The sequence below is a fragment of the Oculina patagonica genome, chromosome 4, assembly GCF_052425735.1.
Source record: "Oculina patagonica isolate OP01 chromosome 4, crgOcupat, whole genome shotgun sequence".
Lineage (NCBI taxonomy): Eukaryota > Metazoa > Cnidaria > Anthozoa > Scleractinia > Oculinidae > Oculina > Oculina patagonica.
This window is the reverse complement of record NC_135761.1, coordinates 63,538,969-63,557,148: the sequence shown is the minus strand read 5'-3', so window position 1 is coordinate 63,557,148 and position 18,180 is coordinate 63,538,969. Positions and strand designations below refer to the sequence as shown.

The window sequence follows — 18,180 nt, the reverse complement described above, 5'->3', positions numbered from 1 at the left end:
AGAAAGTTTGAAAAAGTGCAAAAAGAATGTTTCGTATTAAATTCATTCTCCAAGCACTTATGTATTTTTCCCGAGCTAATAATAATATACGTAAAGTGCAGAAACGGACGGCGGATGCGGACAGCGGATGGCGGATGGTGGACAGCGGACAGCGGACGGCGGACGGCGGACGGCGGACGGCGGACGGCGAAAAAAATGAAAAAAATATAATAACAAATTTAAAAAAAATCAAAATGATAATAAAATAAAAGAAATAATTAAAATGAAATAAATGAAATATTAAAAATCGCATTACTATTAGTCAAAGCATCTTTGGATCACCGCGCTGGAAACTCGTCGAAAAATGCTTGGAAAGTATGGAAAAGTGAAAAAAAGAATGTTTCGTATTAAATTCATTCTCCAAGCACTTATGTATTTTTCTCGAGCTTATAATAATATAAAAGTTTCTCACTAAAGACAGTGTTTGGATAATTTTCAGAAGGCTTCGTTGCACAAATACTATTCGCGCACTAGTGTTTAATCTTTGTATACTAAGTTTAGATACTAAATACTGGACTAATACCTCAAGGGAAGATTTAAACTCGAACGAACAATATATCTCTGCCACCTCACTTTGTCGTATCAGTTTATTTAATCGTATCAGGCAAACTATGTACTAAGTTAAGACGTCAGTGAATTTAACTTTGTAGTTGTATAAATCGAAACGCCGACAAAACAGTCTTTAGAAAATAAATCAAAAATTGTTATTAAAGGCAATCATCTTGCTTTCATGAAGTTCAACAACAACATGCTCTAGCTTCTATAAAGGCAAATTTTATCATCAAAACTTCTTGGTCATTTTCGTCTCGCTTCTTCGTAAACATGAGTTGACGGGAGAGCTATCGACGCCAACGAAAAGTCATGTTATGTCTCGGCTAATGGTTTATATACCAGATTTTTTTTATCTGTTCGCAGTCTAGACTTAAAGTCACAAAAACTAAAAGGGGTTAAAAGATTACTTCTCTTGTCCATGTTCTTGTACTCTTAAGAATGCCGGTCTCTAAGAATCAGACAATTTCTCGATTTCGCGGCAACAGTGGGAAATTCGATTTCTTTCATATTTTAATGTTAGATAGGCTAGAGTATAACTTAAATCTCTGTATAGTTTTATCGGTAAAATATCCTTTTATTTTAAAGAAAAATGCAGATAACGAAAATCCGTTAAAATCGTCATTTGAGGCGCTATATTATTCATGATTTTTGCACGAGTTTGAGAGCCTCGCGTGCAAAAACAAATCACTCTACCGTCTTTTAAACACTCAAACCATAGATAGCAATCTCTAAACATCTACTGAAATGATTTTGGGAAATATTGCGTTGTTCCTTGTAGACAAAATAATTTAATTTCGAAGGCATACAATTCACTGCCGTAAAAGTACTTGGTAAATAAAATTAATTTTCACCATGTGCGAAACCTTCAAATCGTTTAAGCTTCTGGTGGTTGAATGTTAGAAGAATGGTGTATAAATCCCTGTAAAAATTTCTCCGGGCAAATGATTAAAAGCGACGTGAGAGCTTTTCGAATTCGGTTAAATATGCATATATTTGACCTTCCGCGGTCAACTTTGAAGTTACGGGTCAGAAATAATTTTTGTTCCGTGCACAAGTCTTAACCCATTTAAGACCAAATTAAGCATATGAAAAAAATATGTAATTTTCTAACCTTTATCTGCTGTAAAAGGTAGGTTCGAAGGCCATTTTAGCATGATTACGGCTCTTATCATTCGTCGCATCTGAGCTTCGTTTCAAGTCTGCACCGAGCCAACTGTCAACGTGCAACATACTCAGTGGTCTAAAACCAACGAATCTTTCATCAACTTTCGGCGCATATCGTCACTAGTGCATCTTCTTCGACGGCTTTGTCATTTGTTAAGTATTGTTTGGTTTATAGTCCACAAATATAATACATCTGATCGCTGCTAAAATGACACAATAATGTTGACGCTTATCTTTGCAGTGCACGAAGTCACGTATCCGTTTGTTCGTCACGCAAGTTATGGGGATTTAGCAGGTGGCGGGGGGAGGGAGGGTGGATTAGGGCGTAATTTGTCGTGAAAAGCTCGACTGAACGATCCTTTATTATAAACTCGACTTAACGAATTCCTAGGTAAAATGAACGATACTATTTGCTACAGTTATAATAAAATACGTAAAAAAGAAATTCGGTATAACGAAACTTCGATTCGTAACAGTGAACACATTTTTGCGTGTCTCTTAATTAACATTCGATATACAACCTTAACCCTTATATCAAGGTTCAACTGTTCATAATCTAGCCTTGGAACACATACAGGACTGATTTAAGAAAAAGAAAACGTGTATTAGAATAGTTTTGGTTTTCTTTGCTTGCGTTATCTATTCTTTACCCTGAACCGCGAATTTATCACTGGTTACATGCTAACGCTTTTAATATTCTTAGTTACAAGAGCTTTTCGGGGTCCTTACCAAAATCGTAGAACAAACACCACAGTTGAATAGCTTGTCCAAGGTTATAACAGCATGCCAATAATTGGTTAATCGACTAGGCATGGCTGACCATGGCTTATGTGCTAATTGCTGCTGGTAGGAGTTCAGTTCTCTACGGGTAGGTGCTGCGCCCAACAGAATACGGTGCTCTTTGTGACTAAAGCGATGAGCAAAATCAGCTCACCTTAACTGATAAATACAGTCGGAAATGTTAAAAAATGCGCTGTATTTAAAATGATGGGAAACACTTAGGGACTAGTAATTTTTACTTTTTTGGTTGGAGAGGGGGAGTGAGGTGGGGGAAGCGCGTCGGAGGAGATTAGTATAAAAGGAGCCCGTATTCTGTTATCTCTGAGTAACAGTTATACCTTTATTCATATATAATACATTAACTAATCATTATGGTGCAAACTGGAAACAGTGGTCTCGGCTCAAATTTTATACGCACTTCCATCCTCCACTTATCTTATTTTGAAAACAAATAAGTAGCGCACCCACCCAGCAATCCCTCACGAAACATATGGAGGGGCACTCCCATAAATTTCGAATAGGGTTTAAGGGTAAAGAAAGCGAACATTGATACCCCTTTTAAGGCCCAAAACCGAAAAATAACAATCTATTCAAGGGGAGGAAAAGCATTCCGTACCGATACAAATAACGGCTAACCGCACACGGCAAAACACAAATCTTTATAAAATCGCTTTACTAATACTTGAACAAAAAGTTCAGTTTTAAGATACCTTTTTTTCGTTTAGCTGGGCGTTTATTTTAGCTGATAGAATTAGGTACCCTATCTAAGGATCACACCCGGAACACATTGCCAAAATGATACCCTACTTATGGACCGAGAACCTCAAAAAATATTCCCTATCCCGGAGATTTCAGAGCAACTCTCACCCGGACGATCACACTTTACGACCTGATACTGGGTTCAAACCATTTACTTCTTTACTATATTAAGACTGTATAACGAAGTTTTCAAGAGCTGCCTTATAACACCCAACAAATAGCTAGCTTCTGAAGTTTGGTTTTTCACGGGAAAGAGTCATGTTAGTGTAGCATATCAATAAAGATAGCTTCCAAACAAGTAACCAACACAGCTGCAATATGGCTGAACAACACAACACTTTATTCGCTAAGCATCCTGGGTACATATGGTGCAATAGCTTAACACAACTTCCGGTTATGTAACAGTAGTCTAAATATATTACACTGCTTCCCCCTAAAAAGAACTAGCAATGTACTTCTACTTAAGGCATAATCTACTGCTACAAGTCAAGTTTAATAACTGGTTTTCTAACCCTCTGAGATCTTCGCAAAACAAGTGGCGTGCTACTTTCAACTGTTGAAGATGCAATAGGATCCTCAGTTTCAGAGGAAGTTACACCTGGCTCGGAAATACTAACACTATCATCAGTAGCAATCTGATCACTTGACTCAGGCACCATGACCTCTGGTTCACTCACATCATCTGGTACATTATCATGTGCCTTTATCATATGATCAGTGTGGACATATCTGGTTTTGTGTCCTGTCCTAACTACATACGTTCTAGGTCCACAAACTTTAATTACAGTGCCAGGAATCCACTTATCCGTCTTAGAATTAGCCCTTGTGTTTCGTACGCGCACCCTGTCATTTCTTGTGAATGGTCTATCCCGCTTACATTTCAGATCCTTGTACATTTTCTGTTTCTCCTGTTTATCTTCAACGACCTGTGCTAGATTAGGCTTAATTAAACTTAACCTTGTTCTTAGGCGACGCTTCACCATCAACTCAGCAGGGGTAACCCCGGTTGTACTATGAGGGGTAGTGCGGTACCTGAATAGAAAATTTGCAAGTCTATGTTTCATAGACATTCCCTTTTTACCCTCAAGCACTTGTTTGACCAATGCATCCTTAACGACTCTCACGGACCTCTCTGCTGCCCCATTGGATTGAGGGTGATAGGGTGGAACTAAGGTGTGCTTGATACCATTTTTGCGCATGAACTCAGAAAATTCAGTGGATGTAAATTGTGGTCCGTTGTCAGATACCACTTCTTCGGGTAGGCCATGAGTGGCAAAAATGAGACGGAGGTCATTGACAGTCCGTTCAGTAGTTGTAGAGGTCATATGTTGCACCTCAATCCACTTAGAGTGGCTATCAATTACAACAAGAAAGTAATCATTACCCTTTTGACAGAAGTCAATATGAATCCTCTGGAATGGTCTGGTTGGCCACTTCCATGGGATCAGGGGTGCACTAGGTGGGGCATTTCTAACATTTTGGCATACTGTGCAAACTCTCACTTCTTCCTCAATTTCCTGATCCATTTTTGGCCACCACATACACGTACGAGCAATTGCTTTCATACTACATATACCAGGGTGCTCCCAGTGTAGCTGCCCCAACATCTTGGTTCTAAAGATCGGTGGAATAACGACCCTAGAACCCCAAAGAACACAATCCTGTTCACAGGACAACTCATTCCTTCGGTTATGATATGGTTTCAGGGTCTCATCAGGACAACTCTCTGGCCAACCTGACATCACAAATTGATGTACTTTACTCAGTACAGGGTCCACAAGTGTTGCCTTTCCTATATCCTCTGCCGTTACTGGAAAATCATCATCAATTGCACTCACACTATAAATTGCACTCTCACTTCCTACAGTGGAATTCCCATGTGGTAACCTTGAAAGTGCATCACAATTAGCGTGGTCTTCAGATCTTTTGTACTCAATCTCATAGTCATATGCTGAGAGTACTAGGGCCCACCTCTGCATCCGTGCTGCCGCTAGTGTTGGGATAGCAGACTTTGGACTGAGAATTGCCAACAATGGTTTGTGATCAGTAATCAAAGTAAATTTACGCCCGTATAAGAACTGATGAAATTTTTTTACACCAAAAACAATTGACAACGCTTCGCGCTCAATTTGTGCATAGTTCTTTTCACTTGAACTCAGTGTCCAAGACGCATAGGCAATTGGCCTTTCCTGGCCGTCGTCCATCACATGGCTGATGACAGCTCCGAGTCCATAACTGGACGCATCACATGCAAGTCTTAGTTCACGGTTCCCATCATAATGCACCAAAACTGCATCGCTGGTGAGACTTTGTTTACAAGCTTCGTATGCTTGCTGACACTCTTTTGTCCATACCCACTGGACACCTTTTTTTAGGAGCTCATGTAATGGTGCTAGTGTAGTTGCTAAATCTGGTAGAAATGGGTGGTAGTATTGGACCATACCCAAAAAGGATCTTAGCTCGCTTACATTCTGTGGTACTGGTGCTTTCTTTACAGCATCCACCTTCTCTTCAACTGGATGTAGGCCTTCAGCATCTATTTTCAGGCCTAAGTAGACAACTTCTGTCTTCAGGAATTCGCACTTTGGCAATTTCAAATGAATGTTATATTTGTGCAGCCTTTCCAGGACCTCAGCTAGGATTTTGATATTTTCTTGCCAACTGACACCACCAATAAGAATGTCATCCTGCTTACAAACACATTTTTCTACCCCTTGCAAAATCATATCCATTTTAGCTTGGAAAATCGTAGGCGCTGATTTAACCCCATAGGGTAATTTGGTGTAGGAATAGAGTCCTTTGTGAGTGCTTATAGTTAGGTACTCAAGGCTTTCGTTATCAACACTTAACTGCGCATATGCATGCGACAAATCAAGTTTGCTGAAAACTTTGGATCCTGAGAAGTCTTGTTGGGTAGGGAGGGGATATTGTTCATCCTCTACAGCTGAGTTGATGGTTACTTTGTAGTCCCCACAAATTCTCACTGACTTGTCAGCTTTTGGTACAACTACTATTGGGCTTGCCCAGTTTGATCTTTCAGTTTTTACTATCACCCCATGCTTCTCAAGTTTATCCAACTCCTTTTCTACTTCTTCTTTCAGTGCATAGGGGACCCTTCGTGGTTTGATAAATATGGGCTTTGCACCATTTTCATAGTGATGTGTGCTTCCAACCCTTTCATACCCTCATAGCTCTCTTCAAATAACTCACTATGTTTAGCTAAAAGATCATCAATTTGCCTTTTGGCACTAGTTGATTCACAACTTGTTACACTGAATATTTCACCCCACTCAAGCTTCACATGTTTGAGCCAATTTCGACCCAGTAAAGTAGGCTTATTCTCATAGTTAGCTACAACCATGGGCAGTGTATACTTTTGTCACTTATACACGACATCACATTGCATCTCCCCACACACTGCAAGGGTTTCACCCGTATAGGTTTTCAATTCAACTTTTGATGGATAAAGTGGGTAATTACTGAATTTCTGAGTATACATACTCTTACTCATTATTGAGTAATCGGCAGCAGTATCTACCTCCATTGCACATGGTGAACCATTAATGGTTGTTTCTACAGTATAACCTTTGTTGGTAGGATTATCTGTACCAATTGCGTACAAGGAATATATACCCAACTCATCATCGTCACCACACTCTTTGCGTGGTTCTAACAGAGTATGAACATTACCTTTACCCTTACTAGACTGATCTACATTTTTACTTTCGCACACCGATGCAATGTGACCGATTTTCCTACATTTATAGCATGTTGCTGACTTAAACTTACACTTTGGTGCAGCATGCTTACCACCACATCGATAACATGAAGGTTCATTAGTGTTTACAGTCTCCAGTTTGTTCACAGTTTCCAGTTTATTCACAATGCCTTCGCTGTCAACACTTGCACTGACAGGGCGGAATTCTTGGGTATTCTTCTCTGCCATCTCCATTGACTTTGCTATCTGGCAAGCTTTCTCGAAGGTAAGATCTTCGGTATTCAACAGCTTATTCTGGATTTTGGGATTGTTCAATCCGCACACAAAACGGTCTCTCAGAGCTCGATTTAAAAACTCTCCATAGTTGCAATGAATTGATAGCTTCTTCAATGCCACAATAAAGTCACTGATGGGCTCACCTGGTTTCTGGTGGCGTGTGCCGAAATGAAAACTCTCCGCAATCTCTAATGGCGCTGGATTGTAATGCTTCTCAAGTGCCTTAACAATATCAGCAAAAGGAGTGTCTCTTGGTTTTGCTGGCACCAACAGATTGCTCAGGGTAGAATATGCTTCAGGTCCAATCTCAGTCAGAAAAATAGCACGTTTCCTTTCTCTTACGGCGAGATTGGCATCCTCGTTTCCCTCGCCTGTTTCTTCTCGGATGTTATTCGCTAGGAAAAACATCTCCATTCTTTCAACATATGAGCGAAAAGTCTCTCTCTCTTGAACAAATTCGCCAACACGACCGAATAGTACATTTGCCGCCATTCCGATAGGTTGCACGTGTTGAACGACTCGAAAACTTTAGCCAGCCGACTACTGTCAAAAACACACTTTTTCCTCACACAGAGAAAATCAAGGCTTCGTAGGGTTTCTCATGCGTCTTAGTGCATGTAGAGTGTAAGATCCTCGTCGCCAAAATGTAGCATATCAATAAAGATAGCTTCCAAACAAGTAAACAACACAGCTTCAATATGGCTGAACAACACAACACTTTATTCGCTAAGCATCCTGGGTACATATGGTGCAATAGCTTAACACAACTTCCGGTTATGTAACAGTAGTCTAAATATATTACAGTTAGAGTTAGCTTAATTTATACTGGGACTTGTGACTGCTGATGTCCTTCTCACACGACAGTAGAGAAACGATTTCAGTGTGACGCTTTAGATCATTAGAATCAAAACCGCAAACTCCACGAACAAGGGCCTTAAAAGAACAACAACCTTCCATTTCCAGTGAAATAAACTGAACTTTGAAAAAATTGTTCATGCGCTGCCTTTAAGCAAAAAGACGGTGCCAATAAATAGCACGACCAAGGTTTTGTTTACTTAGGAAGCTACTAAATTAAATTTGGCGATTTTTTCACACGCCGAATTGCCATAGCAATTTGCTTATCCTTTTTAGCATAGAGTTTTAGCACTGAGTTGTTTTAACATGTTTTAATTTCGTTTGAACTTCAAATTAGTTATTGTTGAATTTAGACATCATGAATTCGACAGTATGTTCAAAACGGAACCCCAAGAAAGTACTTTGTTACAGGTTGACGAATGACCACCCGAAGCCACAGGTGGGGCGAAGAAAATAGGGCGAAGAAAATGGCGATGCAATGTTTTTATTAAGTTGCCACTCGATCACAAAAAAAAATCAAAACTTTTCGTTACTTCTATCATTAACCATTTATACAGGACATGCGATATTTGGTTAGGTATCTTTGTGAAAAAAAAAAAAAAAACTTTGCAAACCAACCAACCAAGAACCCCCGGCCCCCACCCCCTCACCCCCCAAAAAACATAGACGCGAGTTTTTCTCTTCGTTTTCAGTTCTACAGTAAAAAAGGGAATAACTACTTAAAAACTCTACCTGTTTTGTAATGATTTATATCCCCCTTCCACCCCCGGTATTACAACCAAGTCCGCGCCAGCAACCGAATTCGCGAACAGTTGCATTACACTGTACCAAACGCTTATCACCTGACAGTACGTGTGCTTTATCTTGTCTGCTTAAAGATATCACTGTACTTGTTGTTGTCGTTGTTGTTGTTGCTGGCTAGAGTACGTACTTGTCATAAAGTATTAAATCAAGCATTTCCGCATATTCAACCTTTCCCACACCCACCTACCACCCCTTAAAAAAATCATCCATGACACAGTATTGCGTGACGAACAGACGGCTCATTGCAAGATGGGACTGCAAGCTACTGTAAGCGCCGACATCATGCCGTTTAGCGATCAGATGTTATTTTTTTGTGTACTATTAACGAGGCAATACTAACAATCGGCTATGCCGTCGAAAAAGATGCAGTGGTGATTAGAAGCGTCGAAAGTTGATCACAGATTGGATTTCGACCACTAAATATGTTGACATTTAAGTGGGGTTAAGTTGGCGGGGTGAATAGGACATACTTACAAACGAAGCTCAAATTACTACGGATGCTTAGAGCCGGAATCGTGCTTAAAAGGCCTTCGGACCTGCTTTTTACAGCAGATTAAGGTTAGAACATTTCATAATGTTTTTGTGTGTGATTATTTTGACCCAAAATGGGTTAAGACTTGTGCACGGATTGAAATATTCATGTCATTCATGTCTGACCCGTAACTTCAAAGTTGACCGCGGAAGGAAAACGAAGCTCAGATGCGACAGAAGTACCCAACGAAGGTTATTATCAAAATCCATTCATTAGTGGCCTAGATGATGAATGGGCATGCGCAAAGGCATTTTCAGTTAATTTTTAACTACCGTAGGAAAAAAATATCCGCTCTTCAGAGCCAGCTAGCAATTATTTTAATAGCCGTTTTCGCCAGCCAGCATCCAAAATGTTCTGACTTTTTCCCAGCCAGGAACATTTGTTGACCCTTTTTTGCCAGCAATTTTTGTTTTTGTCCTGCTTTCCCAGCCAGGAACGTTTATTCACCTTTTTCTGCAAGGTATGTTGATTTTCTGTCCTCTTTTGCCAGCAAGTAGTTTTACGCCGAAAAAAAAATGGTTTGTGTCCTTAAACAGACAATTCCGGAAAATTACTTAATGAAAATAGTGTTTTTCTACTTGTTTCTGTCTAAGACAAAATACTTTTGTTTACTTTTTAACTAAAAATGGACTTGTCACTTACCTCGAGATTAAAACTGATGAACCCATCGATAAATCAGTGAACGTGAATACAGCTTGAACCATTTCAGCACAAACGCTTTAATCGATTTTTTTATAGAACAAAATGTCCGCTAAGCAGGTAGAATTCTAAACTAAACTAAATTATCATTATCTTTTCAGATGAAAATGCTATTATATGATCAATATAAAAGACATAATTTAACCATTAATTATATTTGATGGATGGGATATAAAGATGATTTCACTGCCAGTAACGCAGAGTCTATTCTGTGAACGGCACACGAAGATGACTCAAAGGCCAACATCGCAGAGTGAGATTATTCTTCTTCCAGAATCTTTTGCATGTATGGCACGTTTAGATGTTTCAAGTACGAGTTGGCGAAGCACAGTCTTTTTGATGAACGGCACAGTTAGATGCTAAAAAATGCCAGCAAGGCACAGTCTGTAGGATGAACGGAGGCGATGGCGACAAGGACACAATAATTGAATAGTTTGTTTTACTTCACTTTTGAATGTATGATACTTTTATTATGGCGAAACGAATCCGAGAATGATACTCATTTTTGTTGTTGATGTTTAGAAAACTCTTAAAACTAACTGCCATAATTATTTTGTTTCTCATCGGAGTATGAGTCACAAACACCAATGCAAGCACTGCTCACATGAGCGGTAGTCGGCAACCATGGCGACAAGCACAAAATAATTATCGCGTCGAAACGAGTCCGAAAGTTCTTTTCATCTTGTTGTTGATGTTTAAGAAAACTCTTAAAACTAACTGCCATAATTATTTTGTTTCTCATCGGAGTATGAGTCACAAACACCAATGCAAGCACTGCTCACATGAGCGGTAGTCTGCAACCATGGCGACAAGTACAAAATAATTATCGCTTCGAACCGAGTCCGAAAGTTCTTTTCATCTTGTTGTAGATGTTTAAGAAAACTCTTAAAACTAACGGCCATAATTATTTTGTTTCTCATCGGAGTATGAGTCACAAACACCAATGCAAGCACTGCTCACATGAGCGGTAGTCTGCAACCATGGCGACAAGCACAAAATAATTATCGCATTAAAACGAGTCCGAAAGTTCTTCTCATCTTGTTGTTTCTGTTTTAGAAACTCTTAAAACAAGCGGCCATAATTATTTTGTTTCTCATCGGAGTATGAGTCACAAACACCAATGCAAGCACTGCTCACATGAGCGGTAGTCGGCAACCATGGCGACAAGCACAAAATAATTATCGCATTAAAACGAGTCCGAAAGTTCTTCTCATCTTTGTTGTTTCTGTTTTAGAAAACTCTTAACACTGTCTTAAAACTAACGGCCATAATTATTTTGTTTCTCATCGGAGTATGAGTCACAAACACCAATGCAAGCACTGCTCACATGAGCGGTAGTCGGCAACCATGGCGACAAGCACAAAATAATTATCGCATTAAAACGAGTCCGAAAGTTCTTCTCATCTTGTTGTTTCTGTTTTAGAAAACTCTTAAAACAAGCGGCCATAATTATTTTGTTTCTCATCGGAGTATGAGTCACAACCACCAATTCAAGCACTGCTCACATGAGCGGTAGTCGGCAACCATGGCGACAAGCACAAAATAATTATCGCATTAAAACGAGTCCGAAAGTTCTTCTCATCTTGTTGTTTCTGTTTTAGAAACTATTAAAACAAGCGGCCATAATTATTTTGTTTCTCATCGGAGTATGAGTCACAAACACCAATGCAAGCACTGCTCACATGAGCGGTAGTCGGCAACCATGGCGACAAGCACAAAATAATTATCGCATTAAAACGAGTCCGAAAGTTCTTCTCATCTTGTTGTTTCTGTTTTAGAAAACTCTTAAAACAAGCGGCCATAATTATTTTGTTTCTCATCGGAGTATGAGTCACAACCACCAATGCAAGAACTGCTCACATGAGCGGTAGTCTGCAACCATGGCGACAAGCACAAAATAATTATCGCATTAAAACGAGTCCGAAAGTTCTTTTCATCTTGTTGTTGATGTTTAAGAAAACTCTTAAAACTAACTGCCATAATTATTTTGTTTCTCATCGGAGTATGAGTCACAAACACCAATGCAAGCACTGCTCACATGAGCGGTAGTCTGCAACCATGGCGACAAGCACAAAATAATTATCGCATCGAACCGAGTCCGAAAGTTCTTTTCATCTTGTTGTTGATGTTTAAGAAAACTCTTGAAACTAACTGCCATAATTATTTTGTTTCTCATCGGAGTATGAGTCACAAACACCAATGCAAGCACTGCTCACATGAGCGGTAGTCGGCAACCATGGCGACAAGCACAAAATAATTATCGTATCGAAACGCGTCCGAAAGTTCTTCTCATCTTTGTTGCTGATGTTTTAGAAAACTCTTAAAACAAGCGGCCATAAAAAAATAATAAGGCAGAATAATTAGGCCAATTGATTTTAACAGTCCCGACATGAGGATCTTCAGAAAACGGAAATGAACTAATCATTTGGCTGAAAATGCTTCAAAATGCAATAAATTGGACAAACTGCAATTATTGTGTCTCTCGTCGGAGTATGCATGAATCACAGAAACCAATGTAAGCACTGCTCACATGAGCGGTATTCTGCAATTATGACGACAAGCATAAAAAAATTAGGCAATTCGACCTCTTCGAAAAAAAGACTGAAACCTATCTCGGAATGTTACCTTTTAATTTAAAGGGCTGACATTTGTTACCTCTCGGTCAAATGAATCAAAGGAATACTTGTTTCGGCTTTGCGCGCGACCGTCATCAGGGTTGTCACACAATCTGAAAAATGCGTCACGGAGTGCAAAAGCAATGTAGTTTTATTATTATTATTATTATTATTATTATTATTATTATTATTTTTTCCACATATCGCCATTTCAATTCAGTTTCGATATATTTTCATCCCTTTCGAAAAATGTTTGCTGCACAAGCAACGTGAAAATAATGTTGTAAAAAAATGATTTAGCGAAGCCGGAAATAAATAATTAATAGCCAGATATCTGATCACGATGAGACAATTTTTCGTGGGATCGTTTTCTCGACTCCTTGTCATGCTTATAGTTTAAACGTCCCTCAGGCCCTTCTGATCTGAATACAAGATTAATTACTTTGCCAAAAAGTAACTGATATAAAGACCATTATAAAAAGTTACGTGCACCAAGGAAAAGTGATCCAGGAGTTATCCAGCACGCGCGCGCGGCGCGCATAAATTTAAAAACTGTGCCGCCCGTTTACCGTTACAGTTGCAAAATAAAATGCGGGCTTTTATTCGTTGATGTATTTTTGTCAGGAATGCCTTATGGATTAAAATGATCTGCTAATATCTTTTCGAGGTCGAATGAATGGTCTCTTTTCATCTTTCGATTTTGTTTCATTCGGATTTATTAGCGAACAATGAAAATACATGTTCATGAATGCTATCCTCCAGCTAACGAAAACCTCGTCGAATGGTATATTTTCATGCAGGTAAGAGCTACACAAAAGACCATTAACACTGTACTTACAATTTGGGGCAGCTGCTTTAAAATATACCCGGTAATACACCACCTGAATGACCTTGAATAACTTGTGTGTTTCTTACATCCCATCGCGCGCGCCGGAAAGCTGAAAAGTTGAACACGATATTATTCATCAAACGCCGCTTAAACTGCTCAAGACTGCTTAATCAACAGAGAAAAGGGACCACTCGATACTCACCAAGAACTATGTCGGTCAAGCTGGTTATCCTATGCGTAGTTATTCCATAAAACGCTGGCTAGATAGCCACACATTCGCTTTGGGCCGAGCGCGCTGTTCAACTGACTCTAAATCGTTCACATGCTCGGATTACATAAAGAAAAGGAAACAGGCCTGTTTTGCCTCTTCAGTGACAGCAGAATAACCGATAGAAACAATAGAAATAAAGTTAGCAATTACTTCATAATGTTTACAAATGTAAGTTAGTCAGTTATTAAATTCTCGTTTATCCGCGCGTCTTTTTTTGTCTGTGTTTTAGCCAGCAGAAAGATTTTGGTTCATTTTCCCCAGGTACAATCGATATTTTATAAAATCCCAGCAAATTTTCTCCAAGGAAAACCGTCCCAGCAAGCGCTCAATCTTATTCCTAAATTTGCCAGCCAGCTCAAGTTTACCTTGCAGAGCGGATATTTTGTGGAGCGGTTTCGTTGGGCACGTCTGATGCGACGAATGATAAGAGCCGTAATCATGCTAAAATGGCCTTCGAACCTACCTTTTACAGCAGATAAAGGTTAGAAAATTACATATTTTTTTCATATGCTCAATTTGGTCTTAAATGGGTTAGGACTTGGAACACGGAACAAAAATTATTTCTGACCCGTAACTTCAAAGTTGACCGCGGAAGGTCAAATATTTGCATATTTAACCGAATTCGAAAAGCTCTCACGTCGCTTTTAATCATTTGCCCGGAGAAATTTTTACAGGGATTTATACACCATTCTTCTAACATTCAACCACCAGAAGCTTAAACGATTTGAAGGTTTCGCACATGGTGAAAATTAATTTTATTTACCAAGTACTTTTACGGCAGTGAATTGTATGCCTTCGAAATTAAATTATTTTGTCTACAAAGAACAACGCAATATTTCCCAAAATCATTTTAGTAGATGTTTAGAGATTGCTAACTATGGTTTGAGTGTTTAAAAGACGGTAGAGTGATTTGTTTTTGCACGCGAGGCTCTCAAACTCGTGCAAAAATCATGAATAATATAGCGCCTCAAATGACGATTTTAACGGATTTTCGTTATTTGCATTTTTCTTTAAAATAAAAGGATATTCCATTGAAAGAACTATACAGTGATTTAAGTTATACCCTAGCCTATCTAACATAAAAGTATGAAAGAAATCGAAGTTCCATCCTCTTGGCACGAAATGTTGGATTCTAAGCGACCGGCATTCTTAAATACAGGCTTTTTACCGTAAGTAAATTTTGCACACTGTGCCCGTTTATAGACAGCTGTATAGACTGAAGTGAACTTCCAGCTAACCACATGTGACAGGGAAGTGACAACGCGTACACAGAATTGCATTCGATTGGTTTCCCAACCTACAAAGAAGCCAAATGCTGACATGCTTCCTCTGAGGCATTTTAAGTTTGCACGATCTATTCTAACCGATCAACAGCCTGAGGTTCTACATTACTTGCAGAAAATTTCGAACGATTTTTATTTCGGACAAAAAAATTGTCCAAAAACAAAATCGTCCGATATTTTATGCGTCCGAAATACAATTTACAGTACAATATATTTGTTTCAAGTACAATAACAAACCCGATATATCAAGGAAGAGTTTTGAGATAACAGAAATAGTGGAAGTTGTTACAAAGAAAATAGAACCAGATGGTTTAAGAGATATATTGTTCGTTCGAGTTTAAATCTTCCCTTGAGGTATTAGTGCAGTATTTAATATCTAAACTTAGTATACAAAGATTAAACACGAGTGCGAGAATAGAATTTGTGCAACGAAGCCTTCTGAAAATTATCCAAACACTGTCTTCAGTGAAAAACCTTTATATTATTATAAGCTCAAGAATAAGACAGATAAAGAGATAAATACATAAGTGCTTGGAGAATAAATTTAATACGAAACATTCTTTTTGCACTTTTTCAAACTTTCTAAGCATTTTTCGACGAGTTTCTAGCACAGTGATCCGAAGATGCTTCGACTTTTCGTAATGTGATTTTTAATATATTATTTATTTCATTTTAGTTATTATTTTTTATATTATTACCATTTTTATCTTTTAAAATTTATTAAAATTCTGCCGTCCGCCGTCCGCATCCACCGTCCGTTTCTGCACTTTGCAGAGTCCCGAGCGTTGGAGGCTTCGGTGAAAAGATGTTTTAAAAGGTTACTTTTATTTAGGAAAGTATTGGACGATTTTTACTTGTAATATTTTATTGTAGTTTTTTAAGGATTTTAACTAAGTGCATGATCCGCTTTTTACACAATTTTCATAGTATATTATATAATTAGTAATTTTTAATTTTAATCAGCAGGACCCCGTTGATAACAGTACGCATGTACTCAGTGAAGGGCTATCCTGGATAAACAAACGACAGGGTTGCCGAATTCTTTATTCTTTAGCTATAGGTATGTCACTGACTTCTCTCCCTTTTCCGCCGAACAAAACCGATATCATGTCTTCAAGTCGCTTTGCGTTTTAATTTTTGTAAAAGCAGGTTGTTGTGGCAAATAAAATCCACGAAACTCGTTAACATTTGTTGTTTAAGTTAATTAGTTTGTTCTCGTTCGCTTCAAGACCTTTTTCTTTGTTATCGGACTCTTTTTCGCTAGAAACAGGCAGAAAATATTTGTGTTGTTTCGGAAAATGGTTTCACAGCTCAAGTTTACGACGAAAAAGGTTTTTGTAGTAGCGTCGACGGAACTTAAAAGTTTTTTCGCTTGCGGGAACACAGCGGGCGATCCCGAGCGGTCAAGATGGCTCCATCTTGACCGCTCGGGTAGCCAATCAGAGCACGGGATTTGTTTTATCTTGACCGCTCACGGAGCTAGTCATATAATAAACTGATATATTATACTAAAGTGGATTAACAAGTTCAGTTTCCAACAAAGTATTCTATGTGTTTTTAGTCCCTGTATAAAGAGAGCCTAGTTTACGACAAAGTCTCCTAGTCTTTCTTGGGTTTTGATTATTCTCCCATATCTGTTCTGCTTCGGTGCTACTGTTGGTTCTGCTGTCTGGATCTCTTTCTCATGGTGTTTCTGGGTACACGGGCTGGCTGGATCGTGTTGCTGTGTTTGGCGGCTGGATCTACTAGCTGGTGCTGCTGGCTGATCGTGTGGATTAACACATGCTTGCTTATGCAAGGGGATTGCATTAGGTGTTGTTCCCTCTGAAGCTGGTCTTGCTGTGGACTGGAAGCGGTGAGTGGGTGGTGGTGCTGCTGGTTTAAGCAAGACTCTGTTCATTCGAATCGTAGTGCCATGTGATGTGCATATAGAATAGGACCTTTGGTTGTCTTACTGTATCATTTCACCGTAGATTTAGGGGTTTCCGCGGTTACGTGGGGGCGGTTTGGCATAGGCAAAACTTTTCACGTTGATTGGAGTTAGCTCTCTACCCGCTGACTTGTCATAGTATGCTTTGCTATCCTGCCTCTTCTTTGTGATGTCTTCTTTTACGATGTTGAAGTTGATCATGGCAGGTGCCAAGAGCTGATCCATGGTAGGCAATGTGGTTTAAGTGCGACGTAAGAACATACGCTGAGCCGGTAAGTATGTGTGTCCTTGAGCTGGGGTGTTCTTGTAGTTTAGCATCGCACTGTTGAAGTCTGCGGCCTTTTTGAGCATGGATCCTGCAACCTTAACAGCAACTTCTGCTCTGCCGTTGCCTTTAAGGTGGTACTTTAATGATGTCGTGTGCTTAAAGCTGTAGTCTACGGAAAACTGCTTGCACTGCTCGCTTATGACTGGGAGCCATTATCAATGTGGCAGATTGCTGGAACGCGCCGAATCTGGCAAAGTGGGTGTTTGTTTTCTCGATAGCTGTTGACATGCTTCTGCTGTTGAAGATAGGGTATCCTCAAGCTTGTCAACCTCGATCTAGTCCCAAAAAGTGACAGACAGTTACTAGGTAGCTTTTTATACGTTTGTTTGATTCTGAGCCAAATGGGTTGGTGTTGATTTTGCCAAGCATTGACTGAGGTACCATAACCTGTGAGCCTTTGTAGATAATGCCATTTCATCCCTATAACTCCAGCAGGGACGCAGTAATTCAGGGACTGCTGCTTTGTCTTGAGGCCTCGATGGGTTATTACTTTGTAAAAGGCTGACAGGGTGTTGTCTTTGCCTGTCTCTTCGCGTTAGTGATGCTCGGTGCTCTCTCGCAGTCTTGGGTTTCTGCTGTTGTGTTCAGACTCCATCTCTAGTCGGAAGACATCAAAATGCGTTACTTTTGCAGCTACTGTCTGTGGAAGTGGGGTCAATGGGGTATAGCTATAGTCAGTAAGCAGTTAAAAAATGCTTCTTAGTCAGTAAGCAGCTAAAAAAACGCTACTTAGTCAGTAAGCAGCA

General features: G+C 39.3%; 2 protein-coding genes across 2 annotated transcripts in view; one reads left to right on the top strand and one right to left on the bottom strand.

The window, feature by feature from the left end:
* LOC144651064 (A-type voltage-gated potassium channel KCND3-like) overlaps positions 1–18,180 on the top strand; it is a 95,885-nt gene that overhangs the window by 62,180 nt on the left and 15,525 nt on the right. The gene's annotated exons all lie outside the window — the stretch shown is intronic.
* Positions 6,674–8,082, bottom strand: LOC144648655 (uncharacterized). Its single transcript, XM_078508161.1, has one exon. It carries the CDS (start codon positions 7,778–7,780, stop codon positions 6,674–6,676), a length of 1,107 nt encoding a protein of 368 aa, XP_078364287.1. The 5' UTR covers positions 7,781–8,082.